This window comes from Rhipicephalus microplus, unplaced genomic scaffold (genome assembly GCF_043290135.1).
Source record: "Rhipicephalus microplus isolate Deutch F79 unplaced genomic scaffold, USDA_Rmic scaffold_32, whole genome shotgun sequence".
Lineage (NCBI taxonomy): Eukaryota > Metazoa > Arthropoda > Arachnida > Ixodida > Ixodidae > Rhipicephalus > Rhipicephalus microplus.
The window spans coordinates 5,368,994-5,378,305 of record NW_027464605.1 but is presented as its reverse complement, the minus strand read 5'-3'; the positions used below and the strand labels follow the sequence as shown (position 1 = coordinate 5,378,305).

Below are 9,312 nucleotides of genomic sequence, written 5' to 3'. Positions count from 1 at the left end.
TCTTATTTTTGAGTGCGTCTCCCCAAGGACTTTATGATTGTTTCTGGGCATGTTAAATAAATTTTTAATTGATTGAATAATATGTGGGGTTTAACGTCCTAAATCCACGGTATGATTATGAGAGAGGCCGTACTGGAGGGCTCCGAAAATATCGACCACCCGGCATTTTTTTGACCTGCATCTGAATCTATGTACAAGGCCTTACAAACTTTCGCCTCCGTCAAACATGCAGCCACCGCAGCCGGGATTTGATTCCATGACCTTTGTGTTAGCTGTTGAATGTCATAACCATTAGACCACCGTGGAAGGTCATTAATGTTATTAATGTCATATAAAACTTGTTCTGCCAATTCTCGCTGTTCCAGTGCAGTAGCCTCAAAGAGCTCGTTTCACAGAAATTTCGGCGTCGGCTTCGATGTCGTTAGCTGTAAGTGAAAAATTGTCGATGATGAAATTCTGGATAAATTCAAATAAAATGTAATAGCGAAATCTTCAGTGTGGGTGATATTCGAACGCAGGTATTCTGCGTGGCAAGCAGGTGTTCTTCCACGGAGCCAAGTCAATGCCGTAAACTTTAGAAAAAAAAGTCTGAACTAAAGAAAGCTACATAATGAGAGGAGTCGAGTCTCCCTAACGCATGCAATATTGCGGAGCAGATTCGTAGAAAAGCCTCAAGCCTCCAAACATGTGAGTTGTGCAACGAGGGGATGGTTTAAAGCTGCCCACCCATTACAATGTGTGTAGCTGTCAAGCTGCGCGAGGCATTTCGGCAATTTACAGAAGCAAGAATTATGGCGTATATAGTGGGTACAACACAGCCTCCCCCCTCCCCCTCCAAGTTTTTTTGCTACTACAAACAGAAAATAAATGACAGTTGATTACATTTGCCTGCCCGGCCTCCACTTCATAATAAAGTGGCGCCTTCCCCCACTTATACATCACAAAAGAAAAAGAATATTTCTGCCTGCGCCTTTGCCAAAATGTAAGCGTTCCTATGCAGCAAGTTTGAAGAGTCATCAGAAGAGCAAGCCAATGTAGGCAGCTACGGTGCGCCACAAATGAACATAATAGGAAAGAGGACGATGTTTAGTGCAAACTCGTGCAGACTGGGCTTCATAATGTATGCCTTCCTGTTTATCTAAAGTAAATGCATTTTTCAGACGCCTTCCCCCGTAACATTTTTGTGGAGAATGCGGGTCTTACTATAGCCAACATCCACGATGATTTTAAAGAAAAGGTCAAGGTGCAATTGGTTCGCTACAAACTACATCATATAAAAAATAATGAACGGAGGAAAAAAGATTTAGGTAAATTATCAGCTGGAAACTATGGCATCGTTCAGCGGAGATTAAGATTTTGATTTTCACGTCAGCTAATCAAAGTTCTTCAAAGAAAAAAAAAAGCTTCAATTGCTGGCCAATAGGGCGCATGGATTATGAATCTGCTCTTGAGCGTTGTGCATCAAGTGTACGAAAATTTGGTGTTTGTTCAAACGCTAAAATTTTCTTTCCCTTTTTTCAGTTTGTCAAATACATGTGTGGCACGTAATAAGCCTTCAGTGGATAGTCAGTACTTGTCCTTGTCTGCTTGCCGTCCGTGTTCTCTACTACGCAGCATACATTGATCAAGTCAGCGACAGACCTAGCTTTGTCACAGGTTCTAACATTCTCACATGTCGCAAGATAAGAGGTCCAAAAGGAATCGACAGCACACGTTTTCACCTACACCATCGAACAGCCACACGGTTCCAACGAAGTTTTTTTTTGCATTTGCTTTCTTTCTTTTTTTTTGTTCACTAGTCGTGCTTGCATGTGAGAACGACAACGAAGCAAGCACGAGAAACTTCAAACGAACTCACATTGCCTCGCTGGTCTGATGCGGACGCTCAGAATGCCAAGAATCTGACTGGAAACTTTCGCAATTCGCAAAAGTAGCTGTACTCAATATCAACTGTCACCGGACATAAAAAGAAAAAAAAATGTTACGAAGCAAGGACTACGACGCTTTCGAAATCTGCCACCACTCCCGACAGCCACGCCCCCTATGGGATCTCCGCGCTCCACTCGTCTTACTCTCGTGACCACTCCACGAAAGTGCGCTTTCTTGACAACTAGCGGCACCTGCCATCGAAACGGCAAAGCTGCGCTGCCACCTCCTCCGCTTCTCCTTCCTCCGCCTGCGCCCTCCTCTATAAGTGCTGTCGCTAACCGCCCGCGTCTTGCAAGAAAACATCCCTGCAGGAGGGCCTCTCTCATGGTAAGAGCTTCCAGACATTCTCCGCAAGCATCCCCACGGTCTTTCTCCCAGCCGCGGCTACTGTTTATCGCGAGAACGAGCGTCCCCGCTGTCGACGCCCTGCCCGGGCGCTTCCGAAAGTGTCTGCCTAGAGGGAAAACGGAAAGCAGGTGTATCAACACAATCTGCGCTGGGTCCAGTTGACGAGGGAATCTTCGCATCTGAAACCGGAAGCCTTCCCTTCGTAACTTGCCCAGAGTAAAACGAAAAAAAAAGCGTAGTGAGCATGTGCCTTGGGTGCCACTTGTTCGTACTTGAAAGCGGACCAGCGCGCTATCGCCGGTGATCTTGTGTTTACAATGGAGAGCAGTGACTGAAAGCATGCCTTCACCCATAACTCGCTTGCATGCGGTGAAGCCACAGCTGCAGTGCGCTCGCGCTGTTGCGAGGGGCTGTCTTCTTGAAATTAACTCTCCTCTCTCCGGTGATTGCGAAGTGTTGAATGTAGTCAATGTGTCGGAAGCATGGAGAGGATGTTTGTTTCTCTCCTTTTCCTTTTTTAAATGAAACAGTGAAGCGAGTGAAGGAGGCGCTTCAAGCGTGCACCCCTGGTTCATTTCGGCCGCACACTAGTACGGAAGTGGGTGAAGAGAGCGCGGTTCAGAAGAGGAAAAGGGTCAAACAGCAAGTCGTGCATCTCTGTGATGTTCGCCTTCGCGGTGGTTTGCTCTTCGGCAGGGGGGGGGGGGGGGCTGCGCCCTGTGAAGTCGGCAGGCTGATCACAGGGGCAATTCGCTCAAGGAAACAACAGATAACAAAAACAACAACAACAAAAAAAAAAAAACGTTACGACCGAAAGACCGCGATCACTTGTGCGCGCGGCGTGCGCCAGCGGGGTTTTTCTCAACAGCGCGTATCGCTCGTTGGCCGCTGGGAAGAGAAGCAGGCACTCTCGCCAAGCTGGGATCGAGCGCCACCGGCGTCGCGCAGGTGCTGTCGGCGGCTCCATCCCTCCGCGCCGCGCATTGGGCACGGTCCGTTCGATAGAACGGTTTCACATCTGACTGTCGATCTTTACAAGACAGAGCCACGCGGCGCTGTGGACGGCCAAACCCTCACCCGCTTACGTTTCTCCGAACCTAGACCACCCGGCGTATATAATAGCCGGCCTCGTCGCCACTATCGCCTCTGTACCGCCAAGACCCCGACAGTGGCTGCCATGATCACCGTACACAGCTAACCACTGGCGCCCCGGACCAGCTGGTGGTGATCGTAGCAGCCTGCGTGGCCTTCGCCAGATGTCGTTCGGCCAGCCAGCTGACGGGAGCACTCCTCCGCCGTGCGGCGGCACCCATTTTGGACGCTCTTCTCTGTAAAGCCCGCGCTTTCCTTGCGGTTCCCTCTTTCAAGCCTGCGATTCTGCTGTGATCGCGAACAGAGTACCATTCGGATATCGACGAATCGCACTGGTCGAGCAGCCTACGCCGCCTTGGTGATAGTGACCCGGTCAGTAACTTCTCGTACCTGATGCTAGAAACGTTTGATTAGTGCAACAGGCTGTCTCTTATTTCGGCTTGTGGTTTCCAGTCTTGTAAAATGGGAGCCTTACGAAACATTGTGTAAGCTAGTTTTAGGCGTAATTAGGTACGACGCTGTGCCTTGAGAGTGGTGCTTGGTGATTTTGCTAAAGAATGTTACTTTTAGAACGTGCAACGCAATTCTGCTCCAGAGCACGGTGACGTGACATCGACGATTGTTTTCTTAGCTGGTGTATGACAAGTCTTCAGTCATAAGACGGAAGCATGCTTTACATGTGATTATCATTCGTTTTTGTTTTGCCTGTAACGACTGTTTTCAGCAGTCACACACTGTTCTGGTCAGTACAAATGCATTTCTGACTCCAGAGATGTTGTGTTTGAGTTGAAGTCGTACCCACTGTTTACGTTGAAGCACCGTGGAATGTTGGTTGCATTGAAGTTAATACTCAGATGGCTCAATCTTCGGTTGCTCCCTTGTGTCTCGCAGACAGGCTACCGCCGTGACGGCTCTCCCATGGTGCCCGGAGGAAGGAAGTGCCCTTGTCGAATAGTGCGGCGAGTCTCCCAGCAGTGGCTGCCCTGAAACACGGGCACGTCTCGCCCAGTGGTGGCAACGCATCGCCGAGCCGCGGTCGAAGCTCGAGCCCCACAGAACTCGGTGGCAGCGTGCCTTCGCCGTCGCAGGAGGATGCCGGCAGCGCGGATTTGCCGCCGGCGGTGGCGGTAGCGTGGGACCAGGGATGTGTCGGAGTCCTTGCGTCGCCGTCGGCGGTAGTCGAACCTCTAACCTTGTTGTCCCGGAGGAATCGTCCGGCTGCGCGCTCGCGTGCGGACTCGGTACGGCGATGCGTTGAGCGGCGGACCATGCGCCGCTTTCCGGGGAGGCTCTTGCTCAGCGGCGCAGTACTCGTCTGCCTCCTCGGCTCCTGCCCCGTCTGCTCGGGTGAGTTTTTTTGATTCAGATCGATTTGAATGAAATCAGAGCAGGATTAATACCTCGGTGTACGGACTGGCTGCACTGGCCGATATAAGCAGTGTAAGTGCTGGTCCATCAGCAAAGATTTCGATGCAATAAGGTTGTAGCATTTGATACAAAAATCATAACGTGCAGAAACACTGCTTCCGTCAGAAATGCTTCCAAGTTGAGCACGCAACATGCCTATGCAGAACATTGAAAACTCAAATCTCACTCCAGTCGCAAGTTTTATTGGACTTACGCTGCAGATTTGACTCGTTTCTACTTGTCTCATTGCAACGTGACTTGCAGCGATAGTGAAGCTCCTCAACAGTAAGAATCGAGAAAACATAATTGACACAAACGATCCGCTGTTGTGTGACGTGATCCAGGTTTTTTTCGGAGCTCGGACACGCTCCGAGGCACTTCTTCGGGAACCTGAGGTAGAGCTTGGACGGCCTGCTCGTACAGTATCTAGTTAATGTGTTCCAGCGCTTGAATTATGTTCGTCAAATGTGGCAAACCGTGCCGCGAGAGTGCTCCGGAGCACTCAAAAGCTGCCGGCCAGATGAGCCTTTTGAGTGCAAGCGTATAAAATTACTCTTGAACTCAGGCCCCAGGAATCTGCTTACGTTTGTATTCATCTATATGTAACGTGCGAATCGCATTACGTGCTTAAGGCAATAATGATTTCTTAGGATGCACGCTTCCTCCAAATGATCGTATGGGCTTCTTCGTAATTAAACGTTTAATTACGCAACTTGCAAAGGTATTATACTAAGACAATCAGCAGGCGGTCAACAGAACACTTTTACTTATTACTTCCTTCGTATATAGGTATGTGATTACTACAATCATCACCCATAAACCCAGGCAATTTTAAAGATCGTGAACCCCAATTTCATTTTCTACAGTCTATTAGTGTAAACTACCGTATTGGCTGCTCTACTGACAGAGATACGCTGCTTACCTGCTTACTACTGGTGCGTAAAAGTCCACAGCATCTTTGTCCACCATGTTGGCGTCGCCCTCGAGTTTGTTCTGCATTCGTGTTCTGCGTCTACATCGCCGTCTTCGCATCCAGCTGGCGCAGACGTCACAACTTTTGAGCCATGCATTTACTGATATTCATATCGTTACACACATGTATTTTGGATATATTACGGGTATTCACAACGACGTATGATGCACTACATTGGTGGCACTTGCACCAGCCAACGCAGTACGATATATGCATGTTATTTTGGTAGCACACTCATCCCGAACTGTATTTTTTTCATCCAGATAATGCAGGTGGTACCTTAAGTGGCGAGGTACCAGTGCCGCAGAGAGACGGGTATGGCCATTAGCTCACCGGTTAACAATGACGGCGGAAAACGAGTTTTTTCATGTTGACTATTATTATCAGTAAATGTATATGTTGTTTACTTGACGTGCGATAAGCAACAACAGTGGTGCCGATTTGTTAGCGTCGTTCTTCACTAGGGGTCGCGAAACAACGTCGCTGAGCAAGCTGTGCGATGCATGTCGCATTCTTGAGAAGTTTGTCAACAAATGCAAGAAGGCTTTGCCGGACGACCTTTCTAGCATGCCATTTCAAGCGGCAAATAACGTGAAACGAAATGATATCCAAGGTGCACTCAAATCACAACCACAAAACATGCACATAGCGCACGCGATAACAACCAACGTAAAATACCAAGTGAAATATAAAACAATTAGCCCCTTAACTGCATGTTTGACTGCAAGTGGCGTCGAAAGACGAGAGCCTTCCATAAAGAGATAGTGAATAAATTGTTTATTTGATGTTTTGCGCGAGCAAATCAGCGAATGGGATTCTGTGTTGCGTGAAACGTGAGCGCCATCTGGCAGTGATCTTGGAAAAGTAAAAGATGGCCCTTGATATAGAGAGCATGTGGAGTGCGCGCGCCATCTCGGAGGCCATAATTTGCAGAATGCAAGACGACGGGTAGGTGTCGCCCCCATATCACTTTAGCAAAGCTCAGGAAACACCCGCCTTTTCGTGCATTACGTTGCATTGTCAGCGCACTGTAATAAACCCTATACGCTCCTTAGAATAACATATGTGTGCATTTTCTAGTATAAAAAAACACACACCACAGAATCAAGACGTGTTGATATTGTGCCTCAGATATGCGCAATATTTGCTTTTTAATTGACCATCACACCATTATGAACGAAGGAACCAGATCAATATTGATGGGCGCTGCGGATGTGGTTGAATTTAGGCCATTGTGGTTGACAGACAGACAGACAGACAGACAGACAGACAGACAGACAGACAGACAGACAGACAGACAGACAGACAGACAGACAGACAGACAGACAGACAGACAGACAGACAGACCAATATTTTTGTGTTGAAGTATCCCAAAAAAGACTATCGTGTTTAAAAATGCCTACCATCCATCAAGAACTCGACATAACAGAAAATGGCGTAGGCTATGAACTCCCTTAACAAGTTTTATGCCACTCTGTAAATCTAAACATCTAACGTATCTCCTGAGCCCAGTATGCGACTTATATCCCCTGTCATATATTGAGATGAGGCTTGCTGTCTTCACTGTACAATGATGCTTTCACTGCAGTGGAAATCGGGAAATGTATACGCTGAGAAATATGACGTACCAGAGGTGCAACTGCGGTGACTGTTTTAGCCATTGATAGCGGTGTCACTTTGAAGTGCAAATTAGTCTAAGCTATGCTTTTTGTTCGTATACAGCATCGCCCGACATTACGCATGAGGTCGACGCATATAGTTTCATCAAGCTGGCGGCGTTATCGACAAACTTCGAATGAGCGGTTACAATGAGAGGCTGGGAAGACACTCGATTTTCGCGGAGGTCTCGGCGGACATAAGACAGAGTTGGCTGCATAATATTTGAACGGTGAATGGTTCATACGGAAGGGCTTTGCTCTGTAACTAAACAGAACGTACTGGAACATATTAATCCATAGATATTTGTGCACAGAAGCATTCGTTTCGCGGTAATGCGAGCTCTCCAACGTTTAATTACGGGGTCTCGGTATCCGTGGCCAGGCGACGCATTATCAGCAAGACTGCGCGTCCTGAATCTCACGTCTGCACAGTCGGTCGATGCTTACTGCGGATATGATTACAGCTTCAAAATAAAGAAAGAAAAGCGTTGCGTAGAACCGTACGTATTATCTGATGAATCGTACATGGCTGAAGACAAATGAATGTCACTGTCAGCGCCACGTGCAAGTCGCTTCAAAGAAGGACGACGCGAGCATGGCATCCGCCATGAAAAGGACACGTTGACGATTAAAAAAAAAAGAAAAATGTCACAAACACAAAGCAGTATAGCTCATAAGTTTGTATGCACCGATCGACGAATCACACAGGCGCGTTCATGTTTTTTTCTTTTTTTTTGCTTGTGCGTTTTTCGATTTCCGTAGCCGCCGCGTGTCGTTCGAGTCGCCTCGTTAGCCTCTCCATGCTCGTTAGTGACCCCAGCATGGGAGACGTGCAAAACTGCGGGAGAGAGAGAGAGTGCGTTCTCGGGCCTCTTTTCCTTCTCCACCGTGCACCTCGCCCTCGTTTGCCATGATTATCCGCCCAGCGGCGACCGGACACGAGCGACGCGCGGATGCGTTATTAGGGCCGACCGCGCTGCATAAATGATCCCCCGCGCAGCATCCGCCTCGCGTCTCCGTGCGCTCGCCTGCGATGCTGGAGACGCGTGTGTACCGCGTACGAAAAACTGAAGCGGACGCTCCGCTTGGCGCGATGAGGATGGCGTGTGGTCGGCGAGCTCCAGCGCGCGCGTGGCGTACTGATCGCCTTTTTCTTTATATCGTTATGCGGAAGTTCCGCGCGTGGCCTCGGAAGTTGGCTCATCGTTTTTGAGTCAGCGCGAGAAGATTTCCATTTCTTCGAGGAGCACCGAGTGGACATCGCGGCACTCGAGGAAGGAGACGCGGTTTGTTCGTGTCCCATGCTTGCTTGCGGCTCATGTGCGGACGTTTCTTTTTAACGCGAAAGTGTTGTATGCCGGGGTCCACCAAGCCTTCAGTGACGTATTTCCGTCACGGAAGTGACGTTAAAGATGCACACTATCACGTGACGAAAAAAAAGCTCGGACAATGGGAGTTGATCTCACGACTACTCACGAACTCTCTTTTAATAATCGTACAGTAAACATTCATACCCTTCTATAGGGACACGTTTTACTGACGTGTTATGCCGGTTCATATTACTCTGGAATCGACTATATTTTCTTTCTTCTAATGTATATTAAGCTTTTGCACGAAGTTTACTGAAGACTTCCCTCTTTCACACGACAAATCGGAGCATTTGTGTGAGCCTGTACCATCGAATAAAACAATTTTTATTTTTGGAGGAGAGAGACCATCTTTTCTTGTTCAGTTAGCGAGACGTTTACGACTGAAATAGGCTAAACATAGGGTCGTAGAGGTTATAAACAATGTTTCTTCTATATATTGCCGATTGGAACTCAGTGTAAAAACCGTAGCCCGTATTCACAAAAATACTTTAAGTAAAATTTTTTTGTGGCATAATATTTCAGCCAATCATGATGC

The 9,312-nt window shown here is 47.9% G+C and overlaps 1 protein-coding gene across 2 annotated transcripts in view; it reads left to right on the top strand.

The window, feature by feature from the left end:
- The first annotated feature begins 2,165 nt into the window (after nucleotides 1–2,165).
- LOC142786802 (disintegrin and metalloproteinase domain-containing protein 10-like) overlaps nucleotides 2,166–9,312 on the top strand; it is a 181,164-nt gene continuing 174,017 nt past the window's right edge. Inside the window, exons 1-2 of one of the 2 annotated variants that reach the window (XM_075884449.1) lie at nucleotides 2,166–2,256; nucleotides 4,261–4,716. In XM_075884449.1, coding sequence (XP_075740564.1) covers nucleotides 4,638–4,716 — 79 coding nt within the window. In that variant the 5' untranslated portion in view covers nucleotides 2,166–2,256; nucleotides 4,261–4,637. Of the gene's footprint in view, nucleotides 2,257–3,213; nucleotides 3,742–4,260; nucleotides 4,717–9,312 lie in introns of those variants that run through there. The other variant, XM_075884450.1, reaches the window with a different exon arrangement.